The 17788-nt window shown below is 34.9% G+C and overlaps 2 protein-coding genes across 4 annotated transcripts; one reads left to right on the top strand and one right to left on the bottom strand.

Moving 5' to 3' along the window:
• The first annotated feature begins 903 nt into the window (after positions 1-903).
• Positions 904-4373, top strand: LOC142554196 (rac-like GTP-binding protein ARAC3). Of its 3 annotated transcripts, none has more exons than XM_075664872.1 (8): positions 904-1054; positions 1201-1448; positions 1859-1946; positions 2025-2134; positions 2599-2662; positions 3602-3666; positions 3818-3883; positions 3988-4373. In XM_075664872.1, the coding sequence occupies exons 2-8, from the start codon at positions 1350-1352 to the stop codon at positions 4090-4092; spliced, it is 597 nt and encodes a 198-aa protein (XP_075520987.1). In that variant the 5' UTR covers positions 904-1054; positions 1201-1349; the 3' UTR covers positions 4093-4373. The 3 variants fall into 3 exon arrangements, with proteins under 3 accessions (XP_075520987.1, XP_075520989.1, XP_075520986.1); XM_075664874.1 differs by having other exon boundaries at positions 939-1054; positions 1198-1448; XM_075664871.1 differs by lacking the exon at positions 904-1054 and having other exon boundaries at positions 1154-1448.
• Positions 4374-10905: 6532 nt separating this feature from the next.
• On the bottom strand, positions 10906-12478 carry LOC142554195 (heavy metal-associated isoprenylated plant protein 26-like). The gene is made up of 2 exons (XM_075664870.1): positions 12256-12478; positions 10906-11472 (listed from the first exon to the last, which is right to left on the bottom strand). Exons 1-2 carry the CDS (start codon positions 12337-12339, stop codon positions 11089-11091), a joined length of 468 nt encoding a protein of 155 aa, XP_075520985.1. The 5' UTR covers positions 12340-12478; the 3' UTR covers positions 10906-11088.
• Between the last annotated feature and the right edge of the window lie 5310 nt (positions 12479-17788).

Below are 17788 nucleotides of genomic sequence, written 5' to 3'. Positions count from 1 at the left end.
GCATCATTGTGATTATTTACAGCTTTTGCAAGAAAGATGGGGGAATTTAGTTTTCTTGGTACCGATATTTCCATTACTATATAACGTGAGAAGAAAGAGTAGATAAATAAGCAAGATATGCTTGCATTTGGATGTTATGTTATCCTCAAATGTAGATAGATACTGAGCAAGAACAAGGAAATAGCTCAACACTGCTCTTCTTGCACATGGAGTGTGTGTTTTTTTTTTTTTGGGATGCCATTGTCGTCAATTAATAATATCTTGACCTTAATTTCAATACTAATTGTATAAACAAGTATATGTTAGTTAGAATACCTAAACTTGGGATGATATGGTCAAAATCATATTCTTCACTCCAACTTTATGATTTTAGAGATCCTAAAGTAGGGTTTTTATTATATGTCTCAAAATCGATCGATTTTAATTTCTCAGGTGGTATTTTCGATGGTTTTATTGTTTCTACAAAAAACATCTAAAATCCATAATTTAGGAGACTTGTTAGTTCATTTTAAACAAAAGATAATGCTTTCCGACCCCAACAATATGAATATGAATAATAATAATAAGTTATTAAGGATGTTCGAGTTGATGTAAGTATGTTAATGATGAAGAGTTTGATTATTCATACCAATATTTTTTCGGTCAAATCTATCACACTAGTGGAAATTTTTTGCCAAACTGACTAATGTAATTTGTAGTCTATTGAATTAACACAATGGTTTATCCAAAAAAATTAATTAGAATCTAATAATTATTGAAATTAAATGGATTGTGAAGAAATGACGAAAGAAAAGATTTTTAAAAAATAAATTAAAAAAATATATATATTTTATATGTTGATATTTATTTATTTGACAAAAAATTATACTATTTATACGTGTATGGAATCAAATGATTTGGTTCCACGTGTCATTAGTTGCAGCTAGCTTTTAGCTGGCGAAACCCCAACCTTTTCTCTACCTACTATTTCTTTCTCACTCGCTCCCCCTTCCATATCAACGAGGAATATCTCCCTCTTTTCTGAATTTCAACGATTCTCCCTCTTCTCTACCGTGTGGGTGTTTTTTCTTGGGATGTGAATTTGACTGTATATTTATCGAAGCTTATTATGCATTCTATATTCTTTCTTTTTTTGGGTTTAAACTTTGAAATCACGGTTACTTTTGCTTAATTTTGAAGATTTACTGTTTTTTCCAGCAGTTAATCGTGGAAGTTGAAGTGGGTGTGTCGGTGGGAACTACTTAAAGTTGCGGGGGATTGCGGGTTTGATCTGTGTGTGGTGGAGAATTCGGAGAGATATAGGCTGAGTTGGATAGTTTGCGGGCGGGAGAGGAGCCGCCGGCGTGGAGATGAGTGCGTCGAGGTTTATAAAGTGTGTAACTGTCGGAGATGGTGCCGTGGGTAAAACTTGCCTGCTCATTTCTTACACCAGCAACACCTTTCCCTCTGTAAGTTACTGTCTATTGGAGTTAATTCTTTCTTTTTCCTCTGTCGTCATTTTTTGTTGTTTTGTTTTTGGTTCATCGTAGGAATGGAATGGAATGGAAATTTGGGATTTTTTGGGTGTTTTTATGGAGTTCTTTGGATATTATTGGGTTTGTTTGTCTAATTGACTAAATATTGAAATTCTTGAATTTTCCTGTTTCTTATTTCAAGATATCGCTATGTGAGATGGGTGGAGGTGTTTGCGAATATCATGGAACTAGTAGATTACGTAATTTTTCTGATTTGATGAGATTCTTGGTTATGCCTGTGGAGAGGACGTCTTTTTCTGGATTTTTTTTACTTTCTTGTGGAATTAAGTGTTTCCATTGTAACCTTTTCTTTGTTTTGATCTCTTTTATTGTTAAATAAACAGGACTACGTCCCAACTGTGTTTGACAATTTTAGTGCCAATGTTGTGGTGGATGGAAACACTGTTAATTTAGGATTGTGGGATACTGCAGGTGCACTAGTTCTTCATGTTTTTTTGTTTATTTATGAATCAAAAGAGAACAGTGAGTCATTTTAAATTTGTTGTGCAGGCCAGGAGGATTACAATAGATTAAGACCATTGAGTTACCGTGGAGCTGATGTCTTTATTCTTTCATTTTCCCTTATTAGCAAGGCCAGCTTCGAGAATATCTCCAAGAAGGCGAGGCTTCATTTTCTGTACTGGATTAGATATGGCCTTTCTATTTTTTCTTTGACACAAGAACATAGCTACCCACACAAATGGGATTTGAACCAAAGCCTGTTGGCTCTTGGGCCTCACCCTTGCCACCAGGCCAAGGGATACTTACGACCCTTTCTATTGCTCTTCTCCCCTTTCCTTTCTTTTAGTTGCTTCGACAATTCATTCAAAGAAAAATGGAAGATGAGAAATTTGAGAATGTTTTCGTTGAATTTAACTTCAACTAAGATAGTCAGTGCAGTACACTTTCACGCTTGCCCCGACCTGGATATCCCACTTCAATGGGCCTTCCCTTCAATCAAATAGAGCCCCACATTTTTAGAATTTTAGTTCTTATGAAAATGCTTCCCGTGGAATATTAAGGCTGATGAGGTTTAGAACTATCCAATTTCCGATTGTTCTGATGTGTTTTAATTTCTGTACAGTGGGTACCTGAATTGAGGCATTATGCACCTGGAGTTCCAATAATTCTTGTTGGAACAAAGCTTGGTCAGGATTCCCTTCGCTCTCTCTTTTGATGCATTAAATTATTTGACTTAATTTGTTGGATAATCTTCCTCATAATTCATAAATTTCTCCTTGAAAACATTTGAGAGATCACATTGATGTTATTATCTGAAAATGGGACATTCTCATGCCGCATTTTATGTGACTCACACTTACCTCACTATCATGCTTGTGTCCTGTTGTGTTGGGTATCAGATTTGTGCTATTGTACTACATGCTCCTGGTTTTAAAACAATAATCTCATATTGGTAAAAAGTGATATTGAAAGCTTATGCATACTCTCTCATCCTTGGAATTTGGAGAACAAATTGCATTAATAGCTAAACATAGAAGAAGAAGCTTTTGTCTGTTTAATATCATAAATGGATGTTTCCACTGCTAATACCAAACTTAACTCCAACAACGTATATGTTAATGAGAAATATCAATAGCAAAAGTGACGTCTGATGTGAAATAAATTTTTGAACAACAAAAATTACAGAAAACGAGACCTTAACTCTTTCTGGTAATCATTTGGCTACATTTATGTATTTACTAATATCTAGATTCTGTGCTCATGGTGGTATTTGCTTCCTAACATAAAATCGTGTAATGTATCTAGGCTTTGTTGCCACATGGAATTCGTGGAAGTGCTTCTTCCATAATTGGGTGCATTATAAATGTTTTCAATATTCCCTTAATCCTCTTTGTTTACATCATCCTTTTTCTTCCCATAACTTTGTTAATCTGATTCCTAGGTAAACTATCGGTGTCACAATTTTATTAGTTTCGTAAGTTATCTGGAGTAAGGTGCCATTTGTACATTTCCCATGGATATTGCACCTAATCATGTCAGTTTAATTTAATATTTCTTTTATCCTCTTGTTAATGATGTATAATTTTGGTCCCTTGGTGCAAATTACTATTTTCATTTCCTTCCAGATCTTCGTGAGGACAAGCAATTCTTCCTAGACCACCCAGGAGCAGTTCCCATCATGAATGCACAGGTAAATTAGTATCACGATTAACACGACCTCTTTTCCATTGTTTAAATATGGTCTGCCAAACTCAAATCAAGACCATCTTTGGCTCTTGATCATCTTTTTGAGGATGAGTTGTTTACCTTCCTAGAGAAACTTATTTTTTGTTCTTCTGAAGGGAGAGGAGCTGAAGAAGTTGATTGGAGCAACTGCTTATATAGAATGTAGTGCTAAAACACAACAGGTGATAACATTTTACTTCGAAAAAATCCCTTAGTACGCACCGTGGAATTTTTTTATCTCCTATCTCTGCATGTATTTTCCATAATCTCCTACCAACTATTGCAGAATGTGAAGGCAGTGTTTGATGCAGCAATAAAAGTTGTCCTGCAGCCACCAAAGCAAAAAAAGAAAAAGAAGAAGGGGGATCATAAAGCTTGCAATATATTGTGATTACTCGAAACAAATGACAAAGCGGGAAGAGACAATTTGTAAGTTACAATGGGTTCGTACTTTCCTCAAGGAAGCAATAGCCTTTGTGTTGTAATCTCCACTTACTGTACTAGATAAATTCGTCGAAGCATTGATCGAATGGCTGTTACTCGTATATATGTTATGGATTTTAAGCCTAGGCTATATGATTTGTGTTTGTATAGTGTAAAAGAGCTTGTGTATTTCTAATGTCATCTCTTTCTCAACATGGATGGTGGTATTCTATGAAACCTAGTTTGGTGTTGAAAGCAGGGAGGGAAGGTGGTGATATCCAGATTGATAGGCAAGTTGAATATGTTTAATTGGTTCTTTTATTGTTTCAGCTGTCATCATTCTGATATTTTGCTCAGTATGTGCACATTCTATTTTATTCTCCCATATCAATTTATCCTTTTAATCACATCACAATTAAATCGACTCATTCTCTAATCACGACGTCTTTTTGGAGTATGAGACGGTCCCTTCAAGTTATATCAAAATTTCTTGCCACCATCCGGCTTTGATAACTATAGAACAATATTATAAATCAAGAAGCTAATTTTATTCCATGCAGAATTTTACGCACAGATTCTTACATATTGGACCTTTGATGTTAGAAAATGAAACGACTTGGAATGATTCCAAGAACTACTCCAAATCCATATACCATGAGAACAATTTGCCACTTAAATCCATCCAAAATGCTACCATCTTCAGCACCTTGTTGTGGCAACATTGAAACTGCTGGTGGTCTTTCTTCATCATCTTTGCATTTCTTAGTCATTGGAAATCTGCATAAACCCATGTTTCCTATGTATGAGCTGTTGTCAAATGTAAAAAATCGGCCAGCAGATTGGGGTTATCGGCTCAACAAGATGATTATGCGACAGATTCAACCACTCCAGAAATCTTAACCTCGTCAACTGCTGGAGAATTTCCCTTGCCAATTGGTTTGAAGAGCAATCCAAGGATTCTAGTACAGTTATGTATGCTATGCAATCAGTGATATGACCCGTGAGGCTGTTACGGGACAAACTCGAATACCTCAATGAGTTGAGTATTCCTATTGCATGTGAAATATTTCCATGAAACATGTTGTTTGACAAATCAATGGTCGTAACTGTTTCCAAAATTTTCTGATACTGAAGCTCCAAACCCTTCACATTTAACGTTATTGACTCCATGTAAGGGTAACGTAACCTTGAGTTCCTTGTTTCAGTTCCATTTTCCTTGACATCAATCATGAAAGTCTTGAAATATCGATTTGGCAAAGCTCCAATGAATTGGTTGTCAGAGATGTCAAAGATTTGCAACATAGAATACTTAAAGCAGGCATGTTACCATTGAATCTATTAGATCCCAACACCAGAACCTGAAGCTGTCGGCACTTGGCCAAGGATTGAGGCAATGTTCCTTCCAATTCGTTGCTATTCAAGGATAGAGATATCAGAGCACTTCCATTTCCTATGCACTGTGGAACTTTTGCTTCCAATCTGTTATTTGATAGATGGACAATCCAAAGGGCACATATATCGCAAATGGATGATGGAATCTCTCCCGAAAAATTACTAGTTAAAAAAAAAAAATCTAAAAATTAAATGAAAGACGACCTTTGAATGCAATGCAACATTTTTTGATAAAAGGAATTAAACCACTAATCTCTAACGTAAACCAGATGTTTAATGACACGATTTCTAGCGTAGAAGGAACTTCACCTGTCCAAGAATAGACAAGTCAACAGAGGACGTCGACTTGAACAATTTTTGAAACACTCCCAACAATAACCCATGAAAACTGTTTCCTAAAAGAGAGAGAATCCACAGCATAATCCTGGTGGGAATTTCCCCGTAAAGTGGTTCATTGAAAAATCAACGACGACCAATTCAGGAATATTTTCCCAAAAATTATAGGGAATTACTCCTCAAAATCCGTTGTCAGAACGAATGACTGAGATTAGAGATGGACTCAGGCATGAGGCAACTGCCTGGTCAATTCGTTTGCATGGAGATAAAAAAATCAGAGTGATGTTAAATTCCCCGATGCAGGAGGAAAAGAGTTGCATTACAATTGTTGCAGAAAGGTTTTGGATAAAGATGTTATTGAGATTTGTGATTGTTGGTGGCATTGCACCTGAGAATAGATTATTTGGAAGGTCTACCTCTGACAAATTTTGGAGGTTTCCAATCTCCAGTGGACAGTTATTTTTCAGACGGAGGAACTCTAACTTGGTTAGTAAGCAGATGAAACCACCCCCATGAAGCGATTGCTTTCAAGATCCAAGAATTTTAGTTGGGTCCATTTGCTTAAAAATTGAGAGATCTCGCTAGAGAGATTGTTATTACATAGCTCCAAACTTGATAATTTGGTCAGGTTTGACAAGGATAGCGGCAAAGGTCCTGTAAGTGAATTCGAGCCTAAGTACAACTCGGTAAGATTAGTGCCCAGGAGGAATTGTTGAATTGAGTTGATTCCTCTGTAGATCCAGAAGTTTAAGATTCCTGATTGGCCTAAAGAAGACGGAATATTTCTTTCAAAATGAGTTGTGCTTCAGATCAAGTTGTTCGACATTGGTATCAGGCCTGTTGAATCACGTATTGTGCCGTAGAATAGGTTGCTTCCTAACCAAAGATCTTTCAACTTTGACGTGTAGCTAAGATTTTCCGACAGAGGGCCTTTGAATGAGTTGCCGCTCATAGTGTAACAAGTTTTTGAATACTACTGATTCGGGAATTCTGCCTCTTAAGATTGTTAAATGACAAATCAAGAAAAGTAAGATTCTGACACCTGGTTATAAAATGTGGCAATTCCAAATGAGTTCATTGCCAAAAAGTCGAGGTGTGTCAAGAAAGGGAGGCTCCGGATTCTAGACCATTCAGTTGTCTCCAAGCAATTTAAACCAAAATCCAAGTGTCTCACCTTTTGAAGATTGCCAATTCGATATGGAGCTTCACCATTGAGATTGTTGCTGCGGAAATTAATGTACCGAATCTCTATCCAATTCCCAACCTCGGGTGGAATGATGCCTTCCAACAAATTTATGCTGAGGTCCAAGAAAATGATCCCGGATAGATTTCCAACACGTTGAAATTTATGCTGGGGTCCAAGAAAATGATCCCGGATAGATTTCCAACACCAGACGGTATCAACCTACTGAATTTGTTTCCGCTTATATTGAAACTGGTGAGATTTGGAACGAACCGAAATCGAGCCCATCAAATTCTGCCGGAAAGATCTGAATGTGATAAATCTATATCGGAAAGGGATCCCCCCGTCATTGCAGGCAATCCCCGTCCAATTACAATGGCTGCTGTCGTTATCAAGGGACCATGAATTGGTAACAGGAGATGCTGACATGGTTCTCTTCCACTTAACAATTGCTTCAGCTTCCGTTTTTGCGGAAAATCCTGTTGTCGATGAAAGTAAAGAGACAAGAAGAAGACTAAACAATAGGATGGAAGATTTTTGGGATGTTCTCACGGCTATTTTTCGTGCAGTTATACTTCAGATTTCCAATTGCTGCTTTCTTTGTAGTAGGCAAGAACCAATTAAGAACGAGCGAGTGGGATACAGATTCGTCAAAGACTTTGAATCTTTGGTGGATCATGGTATCCTATAGATATTTGGAATAATAAAACTATTGGTGGTTGATATTAGGCTTTGTGTTTATTGTATGAGTAGGTCTCTTGTGAGACAGTCTTACGAATCTTTATCTATGAGACGTGTAACCTTACCGATATTCACGATAAAAAGTAATACTCATAGCATAAAAAGTAATATTTTTTTTATGGATGACCTAAATAAAAAATCCATCTCACAAAATACGACCCGTTCTCACACAAGTTTTTGCCTATTGTATATATTAATTTCAGTAAGCGATTTAAATAAAATTTCAGGTTGTGTAAATGATGTGTTTTGACTTAATTTGACAACTAAGTATGCTTGTAAATGGAAATGATTTGTAAAATCATTGTTAAGTGTTAGCTAATGTCATGATAGTCGGTCAATTGTCTATATAAGAAGGAAATGAGTTACTGAATTGGTGATACAAAAATATGCTAATTAGTTAATTTTAATTTTAACCTTGTTTTGGTTGTCAAATGTATACACACACAAGAACAGTCCCGATTTATTATTGATAGTTCAAGGTTTAAATAATTGGTGTTTTGTGTTCGAAGAGGTTAGGTCCAATTTTAAGTTTGAAATATTATCTTAAAACTTAATGATAGAATCTTAACACTATGAAGCTTGGCTAGAATGATTTGGTCATTGGCTTTCCAATATTTGCGATAGCATATTATATTATGAAGATTTAAATAGTATGATATAGTTGTGCATGAACTTTATATACCGAACAATGACTTGTGATTATTTTCTAATTTAAATAACTTTGGTTTATAGATTTTGATATTGTTCAAGATTTCTGATTTAGCATTCACGATTTATCTAAAGATTTGAGGTTTGTATATTCTTATTTCGAAATTATTTCTCAAAAGCTTCACAATAATGAATTTGAATGCATATTGTTCTTGTTGGTGCTTCACTGTTTCCTTATCTGTTGGAATTCTGTATTTGGTTGTGTTCTGGTGATATTTTGAATGATATGTGTGTCATGTGAGTCACCTCTTGGTTCATGGGGGTCAAAGTGTGGCATGTGAGGAAGCATGTAAGCCACCTCTTATTTCCCTATGATCAAAGTGCTGCATGACGGGATACCATTGTGGATGGTGTTCTGTTTTGTCTGTCATGTGAGCCACCTCTTGGTTCCTGTGTATCAAATGTTGCATGTGAGCAACCTCTTGTTTCCCTCTGATCAAAGTGGTGCATGATAGCAATTCTGATCTGGATTATGTTATTATGTTCTTCTTGCTTTTTGTCATCCTTTCAGCTTGTGTATTTATTATTTATTGTTGTGAAAGCTTTTGTTGTTATCCTTGAGATCGAATTAGTGGTTGGATACATGAGTGTACTGATTAATTTTGGTTTAAGGTAATAATCTTGATGAGCAAGACGAATATGTAGAATATATAGAAGATACCACTGAGGATGATGATGACATGAAATATATTTCGTAGAGTTTGGAAACTTGAGTTCTTTCATTTGAATTTTTTTAGGATTAATTGATTATTTCATATTTTGGCTAGTCTTTTGGGAGACTAATTTTTTACTCATCAATCAGATTGACGGATTGACTCAGTTTTTCTTTCCAATAAATAAATCATGGTTCTTTAAAAACTTTAGGCGTACATCGTCAATTTTCGATACTACTTCGGCACTTTCTAGCACCACATTATTATTTTGATGTCACATTAACGCTATGACAAAATAGAACTAAAGACCAAAAGGAAAAAAATAAAGTTACGGAACTAAACATAAATTTGACAAACTAGCGAACCAAAACATAAACATGCCAATTTAAAAGACTAATTAACTATTTTTTTTCTATTTTAATTAGTAAACAATGTTTCTATTTTGAGTTGCGTGGTTTTTTTAGTTAACTGAATTCATAAATTAACATTTTTTTTAGGAAAAGCCATACTTTGAAGTAAATATATCATATATTTGACTATTTTAATTTGGCAAAAATTTATGTGGGACGGTCTCACGGGTCGTATTTTGTGAGACGGTTCCCTTCCATGAAAACGTATTACTTTTTATACTAAGAGTATTACTTTTTATTGTGAATATCGGTAGGGTTGACCCGTCTCATAGATAAAGATTCATGAGACCGTCTCACAAGAGACCTACTCTTTTAATTTTGTGTGAAAAATAATAATAGGAATTTCTTTAGAAAATGATGAAAATTAAATTCAAATGTCATATAACCAAAAGATTTGAAAATGAGAATAAAATATAATTTTTGTTTATGAGAATAATTAAAAATCCCAAGCACAAACCAAGGGTTTGGTAAAGAACTAAAAATATCTCAGATATTGGATGTATAGAAATGGCACATAACCACCAGGCATATCCTTTAATTATCTAAAATCCTATTTTGGCTAGATGCAAACGAATCGAATCAATCCACCAGATTCTCGAATTAGCTCAAAAATTAATTGATTTACAATTGAATTTGTCATGTTTGATTTTTTTTTTTTTTTGGTCAAAATAAAATCGAAATTATTTTATTCAATTGTTCACGGCTTGCGAAATTATATATTTTTATTAGGGTGAGTTTTCTTGAAAAAAAATTATTTGAATTGGACGTGGAGCAATAACGGAAAATGACAACATTTCTACTTTTATTGATAGAACCACGGATAATGTGATAAATTTCAATTTTACCTATTTCATAAATAAAAATTATTGAAAAGATACCTCAAGTGTAATATTGTAATTTTGGATTCGTGATTGATAAATAATTAGTACGAAGATAAATAATTAGACAAAAACTTATGTTGACGATCTCACAGATCGTATTTTATGGCACATATATCTTATTTAGGTAATCCATGAAAAAATATTACTTTTTTATGCTAAGAGTAATATTTTTTATTGTGAATATCGGTAGGATTGATCCGTCTCACAGATAAAGATTCGTTAAACCGTCTCACAAAAAACCTCATGTAAATAATTAAGCAAAAGCTTGTATGAGACAGTCTCACAAATCGTATTTTGTGAGACAAATCTCTTATTTGAGTCATGCATGAAAAAGTACTACTTTTTATGCTAAAAATATTACTTTTTATTGTGAATATCGGTAGAATTGACCCGTCTCAGAGATAAAAATTCGTGTGACTGTCCCATGAAAAGACATGTTCGAATAATTATTGCAAGTAATCATTTGATGAGATTGGGTAAAAATGAATTATTAATCAATATTACATTCGAACAGAAATTCAAATTTTAATATATTTTTTTTTATATCCAACCTGATTCGATAAAGGACACGTCTCTTTCACAATATAATCAAAACCACCGAAACATATAATCCTTAACAAACTTCATCGATCATATAATACATGACGATGTTTCCCAATCTCACATGACAACACACGCAGCCGGATTATCGTCGCTGAAAGCCGTGGTATACCGGACCTCGGTCGAGCTAGCACGCGCGAGATTCGACACTTGCGGATCATCCACGTTGCGAACATACCCAGGCGGGGCCTTCTTGTCATAGACACCGGGCGCATAAGGGTGCGCGACAACATCATACGGGACGTAAGGCCAGAGTTCGGCTTTCTTTCCCGTGCGATGAGCCACACGAGCGATGACTTTCTGGGGATCGACGTAGCCGACGACAGTGAGCTTGTGCTGCTTCGGCGAAATATCTATGGACGTCACCCCTTTCATCCCATCCACAGATTTTCGAACCCTCCTCTCGCATCCTTCGCAATCCATTTTTATCTTTATCTCGACGGTCTATTGATATTTACAAAATTTGTTAAATGTGAGTAATTATACATCATCATTCCTATAATCCTTACAGGATAATCAATTATTTGTCAAGAACGATCGCACGTCACAGTTTATCAAAAATAGGAAAAACAAATGAAGAGATCGATAAAGACTGATAACTACCAGAGACCACACTCATCATCAATAAATAATTTATAGCGACACATAACCCCCTTTTTATAATAAGATAAGAATATCAACTCATATTTACTGTCGTTATCCATCCAGACATTATCTTTTTAAAAAAATTTACGTCCTCTAATGTTATTATATTTCATACAAGCACACAGTACGTAGACATAAAAGACCCAAGATTTAACATGGCAAGTTTATTACCAAAGTAAGCAATTGTTATCCTTTAAATAATAAAAAAATTACAGCTGTAGCATGATGTGAGCTGTCAGGTTCCTAACAAAGCATTAAATAATATTATACTTTAGAGTAAAACTAGTGCCAGAGAAATTAATGCAAAACAAATCATTTTCTGTTCCTACAGATCAGAACTCTTCTCTACGTATACTCAAGAACAAAGAAAACGCCAGCAAATCATGATCAAGAGGGAGCCAAATCTGGAAAATACAGCAGAACCCCCCGAGATCTATATCCAGACAAGTCCAACGATTTTATATATCAAATCAGACACGATCTGATCTGATGTTTTTGTACTCGGAGGCCAAGTTGGCCATTCATATATAACATATGGCAAATGTATATAGGCTAAAACCCTGAAAGAAAAAGTGAGTCAACCTGAAGCTGTTTGCGTTTCTTGTGACGCTTGGAATGGCCGCTGGTGCAATCAAACATGTCCGAAATATGATCCAAAGCACCCATTTCTTCTTCTTTCTTCTTTCTTTCTTCTTTCTCAAGCAAAAAACTCACTACTTATATGTGTAAAGCAACAAGTTAAAAGATTAGATATATGTGTATTATATTCTTTGTTGAATACTTTGCTGTGGCTATTTTCCTTTTATTTTGGGCACCGAGGGGTTCTGTATTTATATAAGCGGGAACTTATTTGGGACACGTGGGAGACTGTTATTGGGTATATATCCGGATATGTCTGCACCGACCCGGAGAAGGAAGTGTGAAACGTGGAAGAGTGTTATTGGGTAGTTATCCGGATATGTCTGCACCGACCCGGAGAGAGGGAGGAAGGTGCTCGGTACCTCGGAGGTCGGATCCGGGTTGGGACCCACTCTTTTGAGAGTCGGCCCATCTACTTTTTTTGGGTTATCGCGAGCGTGTCGATGTGTGAGCAATTTGGGTGTGAACAGCGCGTGACGAGAATAAAAATCATTTGAATTTTCTTTTTTTTTTATTATTTATATTTATAATAATTTTATCTGTCTTCCCACATTTAATAGTCTCGTTGCCTGTCACTCTACAAATGGTGGGTCAACAGTTGGGACTGAAGCCCATTTTTTTGTTTTGTTTTACTTATATTTCCTTCCAACACATTGTATAAATTCTTATTTTTCTATGCAAACATCGGATCTAACGTAAAATTTCAACACATTGTATATTTGGAGGAGTAAAAATTATAATATAGATGATGGATCTAACATAAAATAATTTCAAATTTAAAAATAAAAATAATAAAAGTAAGATAAGTGTAATGCCCGGAAATTTAATCCTAGTAATCTGTAATTATTGATTTATAATTTGATATGATTATGAAAGGATTAACCGAGACACGATTTGAAGTAACGTGTGAAAATGTATGTGCGAGGACAGTATCATCGGCGCACATGCGCGACATGAGACGCGCACATGCGCGAATTGGACAGAAGGTCTCGCGCATATGCGCGACAGGAAGGCGCGCATATGCGCGAGCTGTGTGAAGGTTCGATCACAACTCCAGAGAGTCTCGCGCATATGCGCGGAAGGTGTCGCGCATATGCGCCGATTTAGGTCGCGCATATGCGCGAGACGTGTTGCGCGTAGAGTTCGCCATTTGCCTGATGCATGCATGATTGTATATATATATATATATATATACAAACGTTTAATCCTTCAAAAACGAAAAATTCGAAGGAAACTTTGGAGAAAATAGTCCGTGAATCTTAGGATCGCGATTGTGCAAAATCCGTCCGTCTGATTTTGAATCCGACTTCGGTGCCGAGTTCCTAGCAACGTAGGCTACAACTGGACGTAAGTTTTACTACGTTTTGATATGATTTGAAATTATGATGTTGTCAGAATTGAATGGAATTCATATATGATGTTCTTGACATGTTAGACATCATAGAATCGAAGTCAGATTAAGAAACGGACTGATTATGGAATTGTTATGATTTTCTGAAGTTAATTGACTGAGATATGATATCAGATTGTATTGGTATCGATTATTAGTTGAGGGAATTATTATCTGGTGATGTTATATTGACCGGGTTATCGGGATTGTGCGGTTATACCGTTGATTTTGAATTATTGATCAGATTGGTATCGATTTAAACGGTATATTGATATGATATCATTGATATTTCCATTGCCAGATCGAGGGATTGATAGAGTTTGAATTCCTGACCGAAACTACAAACGAAAGGTATAAGTCAATGTGGTATCGGGAGATCGACTTAAGTCGGTTTAGACTTGAGTTTCCCTAAATCACATACTTTACTTTATTGCATTAATATTTGCATTGATTTGATTGATGTGCTTGTTTTCTTGATTAATAGATAACAGGTATTAGACGAGTAATCTTGTGACAGAAGTGCCTGATAGTGGCGGGATCGCCACGGGCACATTGCACGATGTCACAAGATAGTGTATTGGCGATAGTGCCAAAGTCTGTCACCGGATGATTGGCTATCGATGTGGATAGAATTTGGGTTTCTTCTATTACTGTTGATCGATATTATATCGGTGTGGATAGCATTAGAGTTCCTTCTATTACTGGTGATCGATACCATATCGGTGTGGATAGAATCAGACCTTTTTCTATTTTTGGTGATCGATACCTTATCGACGTGGATAGAACTGGAGTCTTTTCTATTACTGTTGGTCGATATAGGAATGCCAACTTCTGGAAACCGGGATCCCTAGACTAGGATTGAGTCTAGTCTAAATTGTGTAGCTACGAGTATTGTCGACAGTTTGATATTAGTTATGTTTCAGATTTTGATACATATTGCTGTTACCTGTTACATGATTTATATTTGTTGATATGATTGCATGTTTCGTTGATTTATATTGGGATTATATTCTCACCGGAATTATCCGGCTCTTGTCTTGTCTGTATGTGTACATGACAACAGGTGGGACAGGTTCAGGGTCACGGAGATAAAGAGAGAGATCGTGATTAGAGTGGCGGCTCCGGACTTGGATTAGAGATAGAGTTGGGCACTTGATATTAGCTGTTGCACCTTAATTAAATAAATGTATGTGGTACAGAATTGGTACTTTTATATACTGAGATGTATATATGTTTTTATGTCACTACGTTCCGCATTATTTTAAAAAAAAAATTTAGACCCTGTTTATTATAATTGATTAATTAGTCCCAATGATGATTAAGAACATGATTAGCGTCCGAGTCCCCACAATAAGAGAATGTTAGATGTATCACCTCCCCTATATTAAGTTTTTCTGAGTTGTATATATGAAGTTGAACAATCTTTCAATTTGAAATAGTTTTTTTTGACGTAATTAGATCCAAATTTATAATCTTAACAACGAGTAAAAAGAATATGTTCAAATTAATATGGTAGCATTTGATTTGATCAATCATAGTAATAAATATGATAATTTGAAAATATGATTTACAAGATATGATTTATATATATGTATATGAATATATATATCTGTGTGTGTCAGTGTGTGTGGTTTAATCAATTATCATTTCTCCTACAAAAAATTTGTGGACCTTCTTAAAAAAAGAAAAGGAAAGATAGAAAAGTTTGTGAACCGAAGCCCAAACCTTAAATGCTTACAACAATCAAATATGGGCTCAAATGAGGTCGAAATAGCTACAGCCTAGATTGTCAAGACAAAATAATTTATTTAGATAATATAATTTTTTTAAAAACACTAGATAATATAAAATTTAAGAACCATAAAGTCCCCCTAGGTTTATTTTTTTAAAAAAAGACGATATCTTACATTCCTGGGATTAAAAATTAATAATTTTGCAATGATATAGTTCAATGCGAAAACATCAAAGATAAACTAAATTTATAATTTTAAATTTCGATTTTTCTTTATTACAAAATATACGTTCGATGAAATTGAAATACGGATTCAAATCCATAAATTCAACTAGCTCATATAAATCTAAGCAGAAATGATTCTCATGCCTTTTAGTTATAGGAATGGATTGAAGAATGCATTTAAGAGGATAAATTCAAATTGTAATTTATATACAAAAAGAAAAATACACTTCCCTCTGTATACGAGTTAGATCGAGTAGATGTCCCTTTACTGATACTTTCTCGGTCAAGTATGTCACACAAGACTTGCTCAATGTGATATATCAGCTTTCGTGGTTTGCAAACTAATGCATTAAACCCATAAGAGTAGAAGCTGTGGATGTCCTCATAAGAAAAAAACACGTACTTCCCTCGGTATACGAGTTGATCGAGTAGATTACCTGTTACCGATACTTTCTTGGTCAAGTATATCAAACAAGGTTTCCAGTGTGATTTATCAGTTTATTTTTTTACTTATAAATTAAAGTTAATTAAGTAAGAAGAAAAATGAGCGCGCGCAATTCTCGTATATCAATGCTGAAAGCACGTAACACGAAGCGTTTGAATATATTCTCCAATTAACATGGAAAGATTCATGCATTCTCATAATTCTATATATATTTATTTCAACGACAAAGTTTTCATTTCAAATTTTCCTTTGATTTTCACGTTCATTGAGATCCTCAAAACCATACTAAAAGTCTCAATTGTTATGTGATCATTGAATCTACAAAGTGTTCTTTTTTTAGTTTTGAGTAAATCTCTGATTTAAAGATGACTTATTATATCGATGAATGCTTAGAATTCATCAACTCCCGTGAGATATCTGGCTGATACATAAGATGTTTATGTTCATCACTTCCTCCGACCGCAGTGCGCGCAACACCAGCTCGGCACGCATAGTTCTTATCGGATTCGGCTGGACGTAGTTCTGAGATACGACGACGAGCTATCTAGCAGATAGCGTTTTCTCGACTTCCCGAGTTGTAGACAAGTCATGAAGGGGCGGGGCAAACAACTTGTTCGTTCGAGCTAATCGCAATCTTTTCAAATATATTTATTAGGCACTAGGCCATACATTTTACATTTTGTTCATAGATGAGTTTTAGGAGGAATTTCATCCAGAAAACTCGTTCGTTTGTTTCCTCTTTCCAGACATCTTTAAACCTGAATATACGACAGAATATAAGTGCCGTTTTATAATAAGCCATTGGCACATACCATCATATCCTTGGAATGATATTCAATTTTGATGAATTGTCCAGCGGAAATTTCGCCCGAGTAGGTACCCTGTCATCACTATTAAAATGTCTTTTTTAATTAAAATAAAAAAAAAAATCTCTATCAAAATGTCTTTTGTTCTATATAAACAGTCCGATTTGACAAATGTATATTTTTTAAAAACGTCGGAATCCGAAACCACTACCTTTCGATCTTGACGTAGTTGATGCAATAGTAGTCGGACAATTCATGTGTAACAGTCTCACCCAACTGTATGTTTATAAGGTTACACGTCTATATTGAACTTAGGATACCGAGATAAATTTTATATATTAAATTAAATAATTTTTTGGATAAGATGAAAAGCATATTAATAATTAATAAATACATAAACAGAGAGCCAATGTATGTCGATAAGTTGGATAATTTATTTATATCACAATCCATATTTGACATGGTATACTCTCCCGATGCCAAATTATTGAAAATGGTAATAATTTGTTTTAGCAAAGAACAAATATGAATATCCCGACTTTCCATGTATTGAGCCAAGGGTAAGTCAACTTAACGAGACGCCTCCTTTTTAATTGAGTACGTAATATTTTATATATATATATAAAAAAGAACTTAATTTGTATATATTTTTCGGTTCTAATTTTCAACTTATCAAATCATTTTCATTGAGTTTTCAAAGTAATTGCCGGGTAGAAAGAAGACATTGTGGGATTCTCTATTTCATGTACATACCGAGGTTCTTCAGTTTGTCTTCTATGTTCAAATATTGTGTGAAATTATAGATGTCATTCAAATTAACTATTTGGCTGATTTTATTATCTCGATCACTTGTTGTTTCGAGTATTAATATTATATAT

Source organism: Primulina tabacum, chromosome 8 (assembly GCF_025594145.1).
Source record: "Primulina tabacum isolate GXHZ01 chromosome 8, ASM2559414v2, whole genome shotgun sequence".
Lineage (NCBI taxonomy): Eukaryota > Viridiplantae > Streptophyta > Magnoliopsida > Lamiales > Gesneriaceae > Primulina > Primulina tabacum.
Note: the sequence above shows the minus strand (reverse complement) of the source record. Positions and strands in the feature narration are given on the sequence as shown.

What these genes read in the sequence shown, in the direction of transcription:
- LOC142554196 (XM_075664872.1), top strand. Translation starts at nt 1,350, where the DNA reads ATGAGTGCGTCGAGGTTTATAAAGTGTGTAACTGTCGGAGATGGTGCC. An exon ending in CCAGCAACACCTTTCCCTCT is followed by an intron (nt 1,449 to 1,858) that starts GTAAGTTACTGT and finishes TTAAATAAACAG; the next exon opens with GACTACGTCCCAACTGTGTT. An exon ending in TCGAGAATATCTCCAAGAAG is followed by an intron (nt 2,135 to 2,598) that starts GCGAGGCTTCAT and finishes ATTTCTGTACAG; the next exon opens with TGGGTACCTGAATTGAGGCA.
- LOC142554195 (XM_075664870.1), bottom strand. Translation starts at nt 12,339, where the DNA reads ATGGGTGCTTTGGATCATATTTCGGACATGTTTGATTGCACCAGCGGC. An exon ending in AGAAACGCAAACAGCTTCAG is followed by an intron (nt 11,473 to 12,255) that starts GTTGACTCACTT and finishes AAATATCAATAG; the next exon opens with ACCGTCGAGATAAAGATAAA.